The 18,116-nt window shown below is 36.1% G+C and overlaps 1 protein-coding gene across 1 annotated transcript in view; it reads right to left on the minus strand.

Moving 5' to 3' along the window:
- The window catches only part of NDFIP1 (Nedd4 family interacting protein 1), a 36,390-nt gene that overhangs the window by 9,852 nt on the left and 8,422 nt on the right, over positions 1-18,116 (minus strand). Inside the window, exons 2-5 of the mRNA XM_090288094.1 lie at positions 10,844-10,931; positions 5,850-5,980; positions 2,283-2,370; positions 1,256-1,380 (exon numbers count right to left, since the gene is read on the minus strand). Of these exons, the coding sequence (XP_090144220.1) occupies positions 1,256-1,380; positions 2,283-2,370; positions 5,850-5,980; positions 10,844-10,931 (432 nt within the window). The remainder of the gene's footprint in view (positions 1-1,255; positions 1,381-2,282; positions 2,371-5,849; positions 5,981-10,843; positions 10,932-18,116) is intronic.

The raw sequence follows: 18,116 nt of genomic DNA on the forward strand, positions 1-18,116 counted from the left end.
TGTCCCTGATGATGTCAATGAAACACTGATTTAACTCACCTTCATGTCAGGAATTGTTTTCATAGGTGATAAATTTTCCCACTATTTTCTAAGCCATTTTGAACTAAGTTTTCTGTTACCTGCAGAGAAAGCCATCCTAACTAATACAAATTGATTCATTAAATTTAGTTTAAAATTTAGTCAATTTACTTAAAAATTTAGTAAAAAAAAAAAAAGGTAACTAATTTTATTTCTATTTTCTATTGGAGGCTTTGGTGTTCAAAAATTTAACACAGTTTCAGCATTAAATACAGTATTTTATTTCTTAATAATGTAACAATTAAGATTTAGAGAAAGAATGAAAAACTTTTTTAGGGCTTGGGTTCTTAACCTAAAGTCCACATTTTAGATTAGCTATTTAGAGAAAAAGCCTATAACTTTTATCGGACTCTTAAAGGAATTTGGAATCCTAAAAAATGTTAGCAACTTCTTTAAAATAAGTAAGTTTGAAAAACTCCAGTGCTCAGTCAACACCCATTAATTAGTTAATGCCAATTTATGATGAATGTATTCATTTTATCTATAAAGTTCTCAATAGCAATTAACTTATTTGAAATCAGAGGACACTTTAGGAGACTAGATCTTTATATAACTTTAAATTACTTCACACAATTCTAACTGCTAACTTCCAAACAAATCACTGAAGATGTCTCTAATTTACTTTATAGATAAGACCCCTTAATGGAGTGGCCCATGTTATTAAACAGTTTTGACTCCCCCAAACATTTCAGCATAACCAATGATGCTACTGATAGCCAACCTGAAGGGAGAAGGAAGACAGCAGGGAAGAGAGGGATGAAGCAGGGAGGGAAGAAGGGGAGGTGAGATACAGTAAAACTAAAGTAATTAAAGGAATGCCAGCTTTTGATAAGACACCAAAAAGGTGGTAACTTTCCTTTTATTATAAAAACTAATTTCAGAACAAACACATATTATAAACATTAAAAAAAAAACATAGAGAAAGTAGATGGTGAAAAAGCTATAGGATAGATGCCCCTGGACCACCAACGTTCACTAGATTTAACTACAAACTTGTATGCATGAACCACTTGCAACTGATGTGGGTTCAACTTCAGATAACCAGAACAAAAATAAACCAAAAATCATTTAAAATGTTGACATAATGCAAAAAAAGCAAATAAAGAAAATCAAATATTCCAAGTTATTCTACTTATTGTTTCTCTATAGGGCCTATCATTTCTGGTGTACGACTTACCCTGACAATCAGGATCCACTTAATTAGAGAGAGACCAAATCCTGAAATGGCCCCATACCTTCCTGCAGCAGAAGTTGTCAGGCAAAAAGACAGGAAAAACCCAATCCAGTTAAAGAGGAATGCCACTGTAAAAGCAGACAGGAAAAAAAGATGTCAGACATGTCCTGTTACCCACAGAGCAAGAGTGCCCTCTGACTTGCTTCTGTTTCAAAGGCTTTCCCAAGGACGAGAGACAGCCCAACGAGGCCTCCACAAGGCTCACCCCCACATATCCCTGGAGTAAACAAGAAAACATCCTGAGTATCAGGTGATTCACTAATACGTCTACTGCTGTTCACTTTCAAAATGCCTTAACATTCACCAAACTAGCATACTTATGACTTTACTGTATATGTTATACTTCAGTAAATAATACAAATGCTTTAAACATTAACTTAGTGCTCCCAAATAATCTGATTCAAGCCATGTGTCCTCCTGCTTCTATAAATTGACAGCTTACATAACGTCACCTCTAAACTCATTTCATTTCCTTCATATCTTTTTAACTCAACAAATAAAAGAAATGAAGTTGCTCACTTTTAAGTGAGGCACATGGCAAGATGAATGCAAAATAACACCAAGGGGGGACATCATGCTGCCTTTGATCTGTCTGAAAACAGAAGCTTATAAAACAAAATCCATCAGACAAAGGTGCTTAACTTCTATGCGACAGGTCAGGTATGAGTAGGAGCAGGGCTAAGGGGCCCTTACAGACCTGAAAGATGAAGCTTAGCTCACACAAAAATGAGGCATCCAATAACAGCTTTAATTACTTATTTTAATATTTTCCATAGATATTCATAGAAGTAGAGACAAAGAGAAAGGCTATTAAAAGTATACTAAGCTCTGACATTTCAGTAAAAGGCACCAAATAACTATAACGTATTAAAATATTAGTTCAACTAGTTGTTTTAATTCAGTCAGATTCACCCATAATTCAAAGCAGCCTGGTCTGTGGGAAGTGGCTCTGCTATGTGTATGTACTTACTGAAAAAAGTTAACATAAAAATCCCATCGTTTCCTATCCTCAGCTGGTCAGCATCATCAAAATCATCCCGACCCACAAAATCCTCATCCTACATGAAAAGAAAAAAAATAAGGTAAATTCACAACGAATTATTTCTAGGCAAAGACAAGACATCTAGAAAAAGAGAAAAGGACAAAAGTAGTAAGTACCAAGGAGGACATTTACTGCTTTGACTCAATTCAAAACTATGAGCATTAAAGCTCAGTATGTTTTTAAAATTTCACTTTGCACCTGAAACTTACGTTATAAACCTATGTTACCTCAATAAAAAATAAATTTAAAGAGAGACCTAAATTAAAAAAATTTTCATTTTATTGCCTAAAAGGAAGATATATTTAAAGAACAAATATTTCTTTTATCTTTAGTTTTCTGATAATTTTTTTTCATTTTTATAACCCAAGTTCTTTTAAAACTACACTTAAAAAATTATTTAAAAATCACAAATTTCCTTTTATAGATATATATTTTTAGGTATATATACACCTAAAAAAATGAGAAAATTTACTTACACATTTAGCTTAAATTCTAGAATGTCAGCTATTAGTAATCCAGGCCGTGTTTAGGGCCCAGAATATTAGTAACCCAGGGTCTGTTAAGGAGACACAGTTGTGTAGCTCAAGTGTTTTATGAGACTGACAGAGGGCAAAAGGGGTAGCATGGTCATACATGGAGAGTCTGTATTGGCACAGAGGTCTGAAACAACCTCACTTCCAATTTGGAAACATAATACTGCAGGTCTAGAAGGAACACAATCTTGACCAACATTGACAGCAACATACTGTAGCCTACCTTTTCAACTAATGTAGGTATGTGTTGAGATATTGAAAAATAAATGAATATACACATAAATGTGGTAGACATGTACACAGTCCAATAAGAGTTCCTTAAATTAAACACAAAATTTTAGGGGAACTCCGAACTTGCCCTGCACAGAATAGGAGGTTGGAAATCCACAACAAGCTCTTAACAGGGCTTCCCTTGGGGAGTGGGAACTGGAGAAAGGGAAGGGCCATTGGCGGCTTCCATTTCTAACAACACATTTTCTCTGTTGTTCAACATTTTTACAAGAATGTGTTTTATATTTTTAAAAATACTAAATACCTAGAATTCTGACTTCATATTAGCAGGATAAATAAGGCTTTGCCAAGTCAGAAACTAATTCTGTTTTTTGCATAATTACTCAAAAATACATGGAAGTAATGTCCAATACGGACAGTCCCCAACTTATGATGGTTTGACAGATGATTTTTCAACTGTATGGTGGTGTGAAAGTAATATGCATTAACTTAACTGGCTAGAATAAGCTTATTTGTTGATTAAGTGTATTAAATGTATTTTCAACTTACAATATTTTCAACCTTCAACAGGTTTATTGGGATGTAACCCCACCAAAAGTTGAGAACCATCTGTAATATTGCAAATGACTCCTACCAATTGTTGCCAGGTTAATGTTTCTAAAACACCATACCACACCCCTGCTCAAAAACTTTGAAGCACTGGCTGGTGTGGCTCAGTTGGTTGGAGCATCATCCTGTAATTGAAAAAACGCGGATTTGATTCCCGGTCCAGGCGTGTATGGGAGGCAATCAATCCATGTTTCTCTCTCCCTTCTTTCTCTCTAAAAGCAATTAAAAAATGTCCTCGGGTGAGGATAAAAAAAAAAAAATATATATGGAAGGCTTCTGTGTGACCTACACGTAAGTCTAAATGCCTCAGCCTAGCACTCAGGAGATCCTACAACCTACAGATCTGTTCACAAACTTTGCTCAAAGCAAAATCCATTTTATATCCACAGAAACTGCCCTGCACCTGGCTGAATTTACACCTGCTTTATGGGCTTTTCCCTCTGCACTGTTCTTATTTACCATCTTTCTTCTCATGATCACACAATAAAGTCACAGCTCTTATTGCTCACTGCTCCTATGCTGCTGCTAAGATATGAGTATTCGTGGGCCTTCTCCCCAGCTGGATTTTAAGTTCATGTGGCAAGAACATTGCCTTATACCAAGCTTTCTACATACCCACTGAAAAATACATAACACGCACTGTATGCAAGAGTGCTCTATAGAGGTTTGCTGAATAACAGAACCCTTTAAAAATGTTTCTAAATACAGAAGTGGGCAAAAGTCAGGTTACAGTTATGAGTACACAAAAGTTTATTATTGTATTATTCTTTATTAATCATTGTATTACTTATTTGTATTATAACTGTAAGCCTACTTTTGCCCATTTCTATATGTACAGTTGTGAAATAAAAGTATTCTAAAGAGTTCTGGGATTAGTCAGAGCTAATGTTCTGGTCTGTTTCCATAGGACCAACAGGTCTACAGAGTACATACAAGGACTCTGGAGTCTAGAATATTTGGATTTGGCTCTTATCCACATTACTTATTAGCCACATGACTTTGGGTAAACTAATTAATCACTCTTGAGACTCAGTTTTTGCATCTGTAAATGGGGATAATACAATCCCTGCCCTGTGAGGTTACTGTGGATACTGAAAAAATAATATACAAAACACTACACAAAAGCACCAAGCACAGGATCAATCACGTTGTTTGTTTCCAATACATGGTAGTTATATTAAGGCTGTTTTGTCCTCAGACAGTAAGCTCCACAAAGTTCTAGTTTCTTCCTGGAGAATTACAAGAACTGAATGCACATCACCATGCAGAATTATCCTGAACTTATAAACTACTATTTCTTCCAAGTAGTGGTTTTAGGAGCCCCACCCCTAAAGGTGTGGTCTGTAAACAGTTGCTACCCCAAGGCCTGAACTTCTAGGGCCTGTGCCATTGCACTGGCCAGATGAGCTTCAGTTCTTTCTTATCTTTTGCTCTAGTTTTCTGCTGGAACTAGAGTCTGGAGCCCTGTTCCACATTTCTGAGGACACTATCCTGCTCCCCATTCTGCCAAGATCTGGCCCAAGGCCCCACCTGTATCAATTTCAACTTGGATGAGTATTTGAACCACATCTACATCATTTACAGGTCTGATATCAAGCACCAAGAGTGCTAGCTTTCATCACACCCCACCTGCACTCCCATGAATTAACACCTAGCCAGATGGGATCTGAATTCACTATGCCCCCACAGATGGTGTAATCTGGACTGGGAGTGGCCTAAGGGTCATCTTAGATGACTGTTAGGACGCTTTTATGAGTTTAATTCCATAAAGTTGCACTTAGTTTTTATCTCCATAGATCTCCCTAACGGCTACCTAACCAATACCAAAAATTTAAGTGTGTAGAATCAAGGCAAAGTCAGTGATTTCCTAAATCAGCTCCTGCTCTGGGACATTTCCACCATGCCAGGAGACTTGAGCAAGTGGTGGTAGCAGAAAAGATACAAAGAAAACGAGATGGCTTGACTATTAATTTTCTGTTCATTTGTACCTTTTACCTTGTCATTTTATTATCCCAAAAGAACATGTGCTTGTTTTTAAAAATTAGATGTAACTTTTACTAATCAATGCAATCATAATAAATCAAAGTAGATAATGAAAATAACTTGATTCCCATGGACTTACTCTTCCAGGAACCAAAGGGATAGAAGCTTCAGCCTTGGTTCTCTCAGCTTCATCATACGTGGGCAGTGTTGTAGCCACATTGTAAGATGGGGGCTTTGGAAACCCAGACTCATCTTTGTAGTCAAAATATACTGCAGAATAAAAAGTCACAGTTATCAGATAAGTTGAATAGAGGTAAAAAAGGACTCCCACTAACTCTGGCAAACAAAAACCAGGCACTGTAACAGCACATATAAAATAATTAAATCAAAAGATGTTTACTAATAAGAGAGTAGGAATGGTTTTTAAATTGATCTATTTTCAATTATTTAAATTCAGACTCACTTTGCTCTCCTAAGTGCTTTGAACACTTTTTTCAATTGTTACGTGTTACACTCACAAAGACATTTAATACTAACAGTGGCAGAAGAAAAACACTTAAAACTAAAAATACTTCACCTGTGTGTGTGTGTAAGTCTGTACCATAGTTTCCTCCCATTTATAGACATGAAAATCAACTTAAAAAGAAGTTAAAGTTAATTTCTCATGGGTTTGTTTTGATACTTCAATTCTTTCACATTATTTTTTCCACGTATTGTTTTCTATGGTATGCCTAAGGTAACTTAGTTACAGAACCATTATTTATCTGCATTAAATCTTTAATTTCCTCTTCTTAATGATGTATCTTCATTGTTATTGAATTCTATTGTTAAAAATTCAATATTTATTATTATAAAAAATGTATTTACAAATGAATTAAACTTCTATATAACTTTTGAAGAAAAAAAGGATTCTGAAAAAAATTCCTATAGTTCATCAAGATTAACACCCCCCCCCCTTTGGTTAATTGTAATTAACTTCCAATTTTACTATAGTCTGATCATAATTGAAATTATCCATCAATACAATTCACCTCATTAACAGTAAAAAAGAAAAAATTCTATTCTCTTCACATGGGCAGAAAAGGCATTTGATAAAATTCAATACTACCAATAATAAAACACTTAGCAAATCAGGAATTTGTTAAAAAATTCCTTACTCTGATGAAAAATCTCTGAAAAACCTAGTGTAAATGTCATAAGTAATGGTAAATTTTTAAAAGCCTTCTACCCTAAGATTAGAGAATAAGACAAAAATGCCCACTATCACCTCTCTACTCAAACATTATCTCAGAGGTCCTACTAGCTGATGCAATATGGCAAGAAAAGGAAATAATAAGAATTGGAAAGGAAGAAATAACTGTCCCTAATCATGATGACATGATTATATACCTAGAATGCTCATGATTGCCTACAGACAAGCTTTTGGAATATATAAATTTAGCAGTCTCTGAGTACATAGTTAATATAAACTATCAATTGTATTTCCATATACCAGCAACAAGTAGAAAATAAAATTATATATATGTACCATTTGGAATAGCACCAAAATACACTGAATACCTAGGAATAAATCTAACAAAAAATATGCAAGATTTCTATGTTGAAACTTACAAAATATTAGAGAGAGAAATTAAAGGTGATTTTAATAAATGGAAAGCTATGTCATGTATAGACTGGAAGATGCAATATTATAAAGATGATAATTCTCTTCAAATGGATCCATAAAATCAGCGTAATCCAAACTAAAATTCTACAAGGGTTTCTGTTTTGTTCCATTTTATAAACACTGACAAACTGATTCTAAAATGTACACAGCCAACAAGAACCAAAGCAATCTCAAAGAACAAAAAGCTTCAAGGACCTATATTAGATATCAAGATTATAAAGCTCTACAAATTAGGAGAGTAGGGCACAGGTACAAAGATAAAAACAAATAGACCAAAGAACAGACTGCTGAGTCCAGAAACAGATCCCCACATATATGGCCACCTGTTTTATGACAAAGGTCACATTGTGGTACAATGGAGAAAGAATTTTTTTTTTCAAGAAATGGTGCTGGACCAAGTGGATATTCATTTGGAAAAACAACTTAATCTTAAATGCTACCTCACACTATACAGAAAAAACAACTCCAGATGAAATGCAGATCTAAATGGAAAAAATAAAATATCAAAGCTTTTAGAAGAAAATATAGGAAAATGTGTATTGAAACTAAAGCTGCAACCTTATGTAATTTGAGGAACACTCGTGTGTATGTATATATTACAAAATATTCCATGTATAACTTACTATACAATTTTTTTTTTAGTTTTAATCAAATCATACTAAAGTCACATCACAAAGGGAAATGTGCAAGTTGAATTAGCCCACGGCCATAGTAATTTTTAATACATGAATAAAACTGGTATCTACTACCTTACAAGTTGAGGAAAACAAAAACATTTTTACTTATCTATTTCAAAAAGATTTTTTAAAAAGTGGAATCCAGCCCTTACTGATGTCGCTCAGTGGGCTGGATGTCATCCTGCAAACTGAAAGGTGGCCAGTTTGATTCCTGGTCAGGGCACAGGCCTGCGTCGCAAGCCAGGTCCCCAGTTGGGGGCGTATGTTGGGGGCATGTGAGGCAATTGATGACTATTCCTCTTTTCTCTCCCTCCCTTCCCCTCTTTCTAAAAATAAATAAATAAAACCTTTTAAAAATGGAATCTATCCATACAGATCTCATAAAATTTTAAGTTTCCATGAAAAGTTTAATTACAATATTTTCAAGTTTATTTAGTACATTCAAAATTTTAAAAAATCTAGTATTTGTTAGACTACTCAAATTAAAATAGGTAAAGTGAATATACAATTATGTGATTTTTTTCCCTACCAATGTGTTGCATTTTTTGTTCTTCTCAGAAATAGACTAATAAGTACACACAATAAACATTTATCTTTTAAAAAGCCATGTTAACTTAATAAAGGGGAGAAGGCCATTTAAGCCATTTTAGAGGTTTCCTTTTTTAAAAAGTAAAAATGGAAAACCCTAGTTCATAAATAATAAAAAGAATCAATGATTTTGAGTAACTTATGATATCTAAAAACCTATTTCTCTGACCTGGAACTTAAAGAACTCACAGAGACATAGAAAGGGTTTTTTTTTGTTTGTTTTGTTTTTTTTTGGTATGTTTTTTTAAGGCCCCTGGGTAGTCAGTTAAAATGCCACAAAACCCAAAGACTTCATTCAACAGAGAGTTCTTCAGGCTTTATTCTATAGTTTATCTTTCCTTTTTACACAGTCTTAAGAAGTTTTGTTATTTGCTGTTGAGGCCCATAGCAAGATTAACAAAGAAAACAAGCGAAAGAGGGAAAGGACCTCAGGCTGACAGCAAAATGAGATATAATCTTGCAGATATAATCAAGAATTTCATTCTTGAGTGAAAAACAACTTAATCTTAACTCAATGAATACAAGTATCTCTATAGTACAGAATAGAATACCTTCTAGAGGCTGTTTCTGTTGCAATCCCTAAATCATAAGCAAAATTTTAAACAAAGAACAGAACATGTCAGTGAATAAGGGAAAGAAGTGGTTGAGAAAGATTTCTATCTAAAATAGTTTTAAGTTTTTACAAAGAGTGGAAACTAAGATATTCAGAAAAAAATTACCTCTTATAAATATAAAGGACATTTATCATTAATAAAACAGGAATCCAATTTCTTATTAATCAGTTGAAATTTTCACTAATGTATTATATTTAATGGAAGACTAGGCAGAGATGAGTGCATAGGAAATAGTATTGCAATTCTTGCAATTCTTTCCCAAGTCCTGCTGTTGTCATCTTAATTTAATTCTATGAGACAGCTTAGAATTCTTCCAAAGCCATAATTTAGCACTGTTAGTTTCATATACTTACAAATAAAAGTAACTTAACTAATATAAGAAGATAGAGTTCAGAATTTGAAGCTGGAGTAGAGGTGAGAAATTTTCTGTTCCTCCTAATTATAATGGCAGCTTCATGGCCACAGAGACTAACAGATTTTTTAAAAATCCTCACTCCAGGATATGTTTACTAGTTTGAGAGGGAGAGAGGGGGAGGGTGGTGATGGGGTGGGAGAGGGAGGGGGAGGGGGGGAGAAGGGGGAGGGGGGGGGAGAGAGAGAGAGAGAGAGACACTGGTGTGAAAGAAACATCAATTGGTTGCCTCCTACACGTGCCCTGACTAGGGACTGAACCCACCACCTAGGTATGTGCCCTGATCAGGGCTCAAACCCACAACATTTTGGTGTATGAGATGACACTCCAATCAACTGAGCTACCTGGCCAGGGCAAGACTACCCAGCTGTCTGAAGTGCTTGAAAAGCATTCTGAGGTTGTCTGGTATGAATGCTGTCTTCAACTTGCTATCCACCCTGGGAGTAGGTGGAGTTCAGTTGTAGCACCATGGGGCATATACTTGCCACTCTGCCTCAGCTCTTTTCTAGAGAATATGAAAGAAGTTTCATTAGTTTTGGTCAACTTTCAGCAATTAAAGCAGAACTGGTTATCAGGAAGCTCCAGTTACCAAAAGTCCTCAACTATTGAGATTTTCGTTTTTCTTCTTCCCCATCCCTCTACACACATATGAGAAATTTAAAAAGATACCCTGCATAATATGGGAAGATGAAAGGTCAATTAGGGAGGGTTTAAACTATGAGGAATATTTAAATTATGAGAAACAGAATGAAGGACTTAGGAAGCTTCTAGCTTGCTGGGTTTTTTTTTAAAGAATTTACTAGCATAAAAATATGTAACACTCTATATTCCACACCATAGGTACTAGAGTCACATAGAGCAAAAGAGCTAATGAAGAAACTACAGAAAGAACAAAACTCAGGTGATCAGCCGGGTCCTGAATTTCTTCTTCTTTTACTTTAAGAGACTGTTGGAATGAAATTGAGTTCCATAAAAAGGCTACATTGGAATGGGGTTTGACCTGTTTTTCTGAACAGTACCATGGGTCTTTCCCACCTCAGGCTATAAACTAAATATAATGTCAAAGACTACTTAAGGAAGCTGAAACAAAGGCAAACTACCAACAAGCACATACTAGACCAAAGCCCAGGGCTAAGTGCATTCCAAGAGCCCAGTGGTCACCTCGCCAGCACCTACCTGCACTCTCCGCAGAGATGCTGCTGTAAGGAGGAGGAGCGTCACCTACGACCTGTTGCGGCTCTCCAGGCTCTTCCTCATTCTGCAACTAAATAAAAATTTCATATTTTAATGCAAGTATAAAGCTAGTAAGACAGAGAAGAACCTGAAAACTGAAATAGCCTTTCTGGAAAGCTAGTTGGCAATGTCTTTCTAAAGCCTTAAAGTGTAGAAATGCTTTACAAAGTCTTCTACTCCCAGGCATTTATCCTAAAGAAATAATCAGACAGAGGCAAAAAGGTAGATATACAGGATGAGGCATAAGTAGGTTTATGTTGTGAGTACACAGAACATACTTTATTCTCGTTTATTATTTATTAATTACGGTATTATTTTCCATACAAACAACTGTAAACACACCTTGTTCCACCCTATAAACACCATGGCAGCAAAAATTAGAAACCACCTAAATTCCAATCATGGGAAACATTAAACAATTATAGTTCATCTCACGAAACCCTACTAAGCAGCCTAAAAATGAAAATGAAAAAAATTTGATGACTTGAACAGATATTCATGCTATACTGATACATGAAAAAAGCTAAACTTACCAAACACTATGCATCATACAATTTGGTTTTGAAAGACATATATAATGGAAAGAAGGTCTAGAATGATAGACATCTACAGTTTACACTGTTTATCTTCACGTGATAGGATCACAGGAACTTCTAAAAAATTTATTTGTGCGTTCTCATTTTTTGTAATAAACATATATCACTTGTATAATTTTTAAGTTACAAAAATATTCTAATAATAATAATAGTATGTAAGTCACAGCAAAGCAAGGTTTACTGTTATATTCAGTTTGTGCACAGAAATTAGACTTTTAACTTGAGAAATTTATGAAAATACAAATTTCTACCTAATTGTACATAAAACCGCTGTCAATACAGCTCAGCAACTTTCTCACTAGTCACATCTACAGCTACTTGAACTCACACCAAAAGTATGTCTTCCTGCCATTGCCCATATGGCTAGTCTACCCAATTCACCTTTATAGAACAAAGACATTTGATTTAATTTTTCCAGTGTGTCAATAGACCACAGCTCATTTAAAAGATGAACCAGCTGAGAATGAGAAATCAATCTGTAAGTAATAACAGAGTATTCATTGGGCGTCTGGGTCCTGGCTGTATATGAACATAATATACACAGTCAACTAAGCCAATTAAGAAAATACGCAACCTCTAAACCATCTGCTACAAAGAACTCTATCCTGAATTGAGAGAGAAAAACAGAGCCTGACCTTTCATAACATGAAGTACAGCTCCCTAATTCTTTAAATTTTAACCATCCCAGTCTCTATGCTATTCAAAAGCCAATGAACTTTTCTGATTAATACCACAAAACACTCAATTTCAAAAAAATTCCTGTGCCAAATTTCCATAAACATCTACCATCTGATCACACTTTAAAAACCCTTGTAATCTAATGTTAAAGCATCCCCAAAATAATTGTATTGTAACCTAAGGTGAATTTTTTTTAAGGAAAACATATGGGCAAAAGAGCTGTAGTAAAGCCAATGTTCCCAGGACACCAAATTAGTAAATTATTTAAATAGAGTCCCCGAAGCCATGGTTCATTCAGAATACTTTTAACATTATCTGAAGGTCTGGAGAGGGTAGTTTTCTCCACCTGCTCCCACCTAACCATTCTTGTGCCCTGGGAATGTCACAAAAAGCAGCAAGAGCCTGCTGCAAAAAACAGAGGCAAAATGTTCACTTAATATACTCTAGCTAGTAATGTTCTTTAAACCTGGCTTTGATATCTTTGACCTGTTTTATATTTCCTGAGCTTGGTCAAATAATCATGTTGCCTCTGCATAATTTAGGTTTTAGAAAGCAAGCATGACAATTCTAAGAAATACAGAGGTCCAAAGAATAAAGAGCTCTGATATGCCAGTATCTACAAGATCAGTTGCCTGTTTCCTAGCAACCTGGAAGTGAGACATTTGATCATCCCACACCAGGGTAACAGATAACAGAGCAAAGAAATTCCAACCGTCTCAGAAACCCCCATTTTCTCTTTGGTGAGCAAAAAAGAAACATTTACAGGTGACGTTTTTTGCTCCATAAAAATTCACCACTTCAGAATCATGTACTAATATTATTTCCAACTAAAAACAAAAAACACCCACTCTGACTTCATACTGGGAAGACTCCAGGAATTCACTGTACAGGTTTGTTTCTATAATGCTGCCAAGTTTAGACTATCAAGAAAGGTGTTTAAAATACTACAATGTAGGAGGAAAAGAAGCAATCACCTTCAAGAAGTACTTAGTGACCACCATCTGCATAAATAATAACTTGCTAAACAACCAAATCCCTCTCTTTTAGGAGTTTGCTTAGCTGTACAAATTCTAACACTTTTTACACTTTGGGTGTCTCCACGGCCATAATTTTGACTCGACAAGGGGGGCCCATGTGCACTAGAACTGGAGTGGGGGATACTTGGTTTCAAAATGTATTTTTAAAGTTCCCTTCTCTGTTCCCAAGCACCCTTTCGGTACACTCCTTCCTGCCACAGCCCTGGGGCTCTCAGGGAAGCAGCAGCATTGTCACTTTGGTGTTGGACAGATGCCTGGTCTCTTCCACCAACTGGGTCAGTGGGAGCCTGAGTACAAGCTACCTGTCACAGAACCCTGGCTGTAGGGGATAACGTGAGAGGCAGGTCTGAAAAGTGGTGTGACCTGCTTTCGCCCTGCTCTGTGCTGTTAGGTAGGGGGGAGTCCTTATATGTATAACTGTGACAGATAATAAACAATGGCTGGGGGCTGGATTCTTTTGTCACGTTTTTTAATGATTATGATCAATTTTACTTATCCTAAATAAGTAAGATTGACTTTTTTTTCCAAAAAGAATCATACAATTACCTAAGCATGCTATATAAGGTACTATATTCAGTATAAACTACCTATACTTAACCTGTATCTCCACTGCTGAGATAGAAATAATGCAACGATCTGAAAATTCAGATGAGTTTCCCTTTACCACCCCCCAGACTGTGCCTCACTCCCACTTCCCAGGCTCTGTGCAGCTCCCCAGAAGAACCTTAGAACCTGTCCGTGTTCCTACCTTAGATTTATCATAGTCTGCTGTCATACCTCTTGGCCTTGATCATCCTCAATTTATTGTTTAATATTTACCTATAAATGTTTTGTCCTTTAGATTTAGACTATGAAATACAGCACATCTAAAATAACGGATGTTTTCCTTCTTACTACATCTCTCTATAGCCTATCTGTACTGTTGCTATTAGAAATAAATATATTACTTTTTTCTTGGTTGAGTCCTATTTAAACAGCAAGAAAATTCTAAGATTTTTTAGTTATTATTTTCTTCATTAAATTCATTGGGATAACATTGGTTAATAAAACCATACAGGTTTCAAGTGTACAAAATTCTCCTAAGTTTTAAATCCCTTCTGTAAGTAATTATCAGTAAGTCTCAGAAAATCCTGGACGAGTGCCTAAACTCTAGCTTTACGTTATTTAACCACTTCTAATTTTGGAGTTAATTTATAAAACTTTTACCTTAAAATATAATTTATAAACCTCTCATTACCAACCCACTACTTCTGCATACTCTTTAAATCCTACCAAATGGGACAGTGTAATTACCAGAAAGTAAACAGCACATTTACTTAGCCCTGGCTCTGCCACTGCATAAACAACTGAGTATGCTATTTTACTCTGTTCAGAAACAGCCAAAGTTTGTGAAGACTGTAAGTTTTCTATTATATTATATAGACTGTAAATTTTTAATTATATATTGACTATAAATTGTGTTATTCTAACATCACCAAAATTCTTTATATTGAAGAACAGCTCTCTATTAATTGTTATTAATTAGGGATTAACATTTAAAATAAATAATTCTGAAAAAGAGAATCACAATAAAAAGACTATCTAATTTTTAAAAGTAAAAAACAAAAGATATATAAATAGCCAATATACACAAGATCCTCAACATCATTAGTCATCAAAGAAATGCAAATCAAAACCAGAGATACCACTTCACACCCACTAATATGGCCATAAAATATTAAAAAGAAAAATAACAAGCACTGTTGAGTATGTGGAAAAAGCGGAACCCTTATAGTCTACTGGTGGGAATGTAAAGTGGTGCAGCTACTGTGGGAAAGTTTAGCAGTTCCTCCAAAAAAGTTAAACAGATCCAGCACTTACACTACTATATATATACCTAAGAGAACTGAAAACCAATTTTCACAGAAAAACACATACATGAATGTTCACAGAAGCATTACTTGTAACAACTAAAATGGTCATCAGCTGATGAATGGGTCAACAGAATGTGCTACCTCCTTACAAAAGGACAGATAGGAATACTCCATCCTATCTGAAAAGGATGAAGGGCTGACACATGCTACAACATAGACGAAACTTTTTAAAAACACGATGCTAAGCAAAAGGAGCCAGTCACAAAGACCACATACTATTGTAAGATTCCATTTATATAAAGTGTCCAGAAAAGGCATCCAATGAAGACAGAAAGTATATCAGTGGTTGCCAGGTACGGACGAAGAAAAGAAGGGAGAGTGAGCGACTGCTAGAGCAAATGTAAACACTGTTGTGAATTAAGCTTTCCACTCTCTCCACTGCCTCTCTTCTGCCATAACTCACGACAACCCCTTCCCAGGTAGTGAGAAATCTGAATATTTCATTCAATGAAATTTTACCAGGCACTACTACATACCAGGATCACACCAATTTGTGACTATCTTCCTTTAATGTTTCTGAAAGGACACTTCCATTTTTTCATTAATTTACTAGAAAGACTGGTTGTTATTTTAAGCCATAATAGTACCATTTAGGCTGATAATTTTGGGTGTTAAAAATGTAATTTGATTAATTTGTTAAATGATACCTTTATGCACAATTATTAGGATCAATGTCTGTCAATAAGGTCAAGTAACTTTATCATGAAATCTATTGACAGAAGCACTACTCCTATATGCCACTACACGAAAGCAGCAAAGGAAGTCATTTTACATAAAGATCCACCAGGTAAACCTAACATGCCAGTGAGAGGGTGCCTCAAAGGGTACCTAAAGGGAGCTTTGAGTTCTGGTAATCCTGCTTCTTGATCTGGGTACTAGTTAAGTGTATTTTCGGCTTGCGAAAATTTACTGAGCTGTACACTTGTAATCGTACTTCACTAACAATTCAGGAAGGGAGGAAAGGAGCCTGTCAAAGGATTAGTGAGCGATGTAGACCGTGAGCTCTGCAGACTGGGCGCTTTGCCCGGTTTATGGCTATATTCACCCCAGCACTTACCAGTGAGTCACACATCATGGATACCTTATTAGTGCATGTTGACTAAAGCAGGATGTGGAACAGAAAACTACCTGAAGAAATGGCAGTTAATCTTAATGCCATCTGAACTTACCCAATCACATTTATTAAAAACAACCAACTGGCATATCCAAAAAATGGAATATTCTACACTGAGACAATGAAGTCAAATGTACAAACACTGAACATGACAGGGACATGCCTACAACCCAGGGATGCGTGCTGACTGCATGCAGCCTGCCTGGCTTTGCTAGCCCATGAGCTACCAGAGCTCTGTCAGGCTGGGAAGTTCCAAAGATCTGCTTCCTGATGCTGCTGCTGTTGCTGCTGCTGCTGATGGCAATGGTGGTGGTGGCGGTGTAGAGCATGCGAGGGCAGAGGTCATGGTTGGGACAAGGTATTCTATCCAAGAGAGTCCACCTTAATTTAGACCTAGTCATGAGGTCCCCTTCTTCTGCAAGTACAGAGAGCCAAGAGGGAAACACATTAGGCAGTTCCTATTGTTCCCTCCAGCCCATCTTCACAGATGCTCCATTATGCAAGTGTCTAGCGGCTGGATTACTTTACCACCATCCAGTGATCATGTCAGACCATGACTGATATGGGGTCTGAGAACACAACAGTAACCATGACTGGTGTTTTTGACCTCACCAAGTCTGTAATTTAGCCAAAAAGGACAATAAAAAAAAGTAATTACAATATAATTACAACTATAATGTTCCAGTTAAACACACACGTTTGCCTCTTATTCCTTCAAAAACCCTCTTAAATGTAAACGCTAGTGAAGTTTTGTTAATTTTAAGGCAAAAGACTACAAAGACAAATAACAGGAGAGGAAGCAGCAATAAAGTCCTAAAAGCTAGAAGCAAGGTGACAGGTGGTAACTAACACAGCAGACCCAAGAAAACAAAATCTCACACCAGAAAGCAGAACAACCTGTCTTGCACGATACTCTCAATATATCCACGAACTGGTGGCATGAGGTACTGGTGAAAGTAGTCGTAAAAATGAGATTTAAAATCTGTTACCCCCAGAATACAACAAGGATGCCAGCCTGTTAAACCAAGCATGCCGTTGCCTGGAGACAGCGAACTGACCTGGAGTCTACAAGATCCTTCCCCCTGTGGGAAGGCCACCCTCCCTCCACACCCCCACTCTTATTAGGGATTTCTGGAACCAAGGGTAGGTAGGATGACAACCATGTCCAGTTTGAAGCAGCTAGAGAAGCACAAGACCTTCACCCATTGTCCTTTACAAGATTATAAAGGGTCTTAAGTCTGAGAGGGGGGAATTGTTACAGAGTGGGGACACCCCCAAAATAAGTAAGTTAAGTTTAAAAAATTAACAAGAATTAAAAAATAAATAAATAAATACACAATTTAAAAAAAATCACTGGTCAACAGAAGAAAGGATTTGAGAAAAATTGCTGGACTGCAGCTTTTATCTGATTAAGATTTTCCTTGAATTCCAAACCTCTTACCCACTTTTTTTTCTGAATTCCAAACTCCTTACCTACACTTTTTTTTCTCCTTTTAAAAAAGGTCAGTTTGAGATGGAATGTAAGATAGTCTTTTAGGCTACATAACAAACCATCTTTTCAGATCTCAGCCATCTGAATAAAGTGCCCATAAAAATTCAAATAAATAAATAAAAGAAAAAAACGGCTGGAGATACAATTAAACATACACAGCTCCCAGAATTCCCATTAGAAGACTGAGGTTTGTTCTCTGGAGAGAGTCAAGCAGAAATTTCTGGGCTGGAGACAACAGTTTTAGGAGAAAGAGTAGCATACCAGAAAAAAGTGATTGAGAGATTTATGTACTAAATGTTGAGATTTCCCAGCCTTCTTCCCCCAGTCAGCTCCCAGAATACTATCAACAAGGCCTGTCTGTTCTCTGGGGAAACTGATCGGCCCAA

The sequence above is a fragment of the Furipterus horrens genome, unplaced genomic scaffold (assembly GCF_987537825.1).
Source record: "Furipterus horrens unplaced genomic scaffold, mFurHor1.1.pri manual_scaffold_10, whole genome shotgun sequence".
In the NCBI taxonomy this organism is placed as follows: Eukaryota; Metazoa; Chordata; class Mammalia; order Chiroptera; family Furipteridae; genus Furipterus; species Furipterus horrens.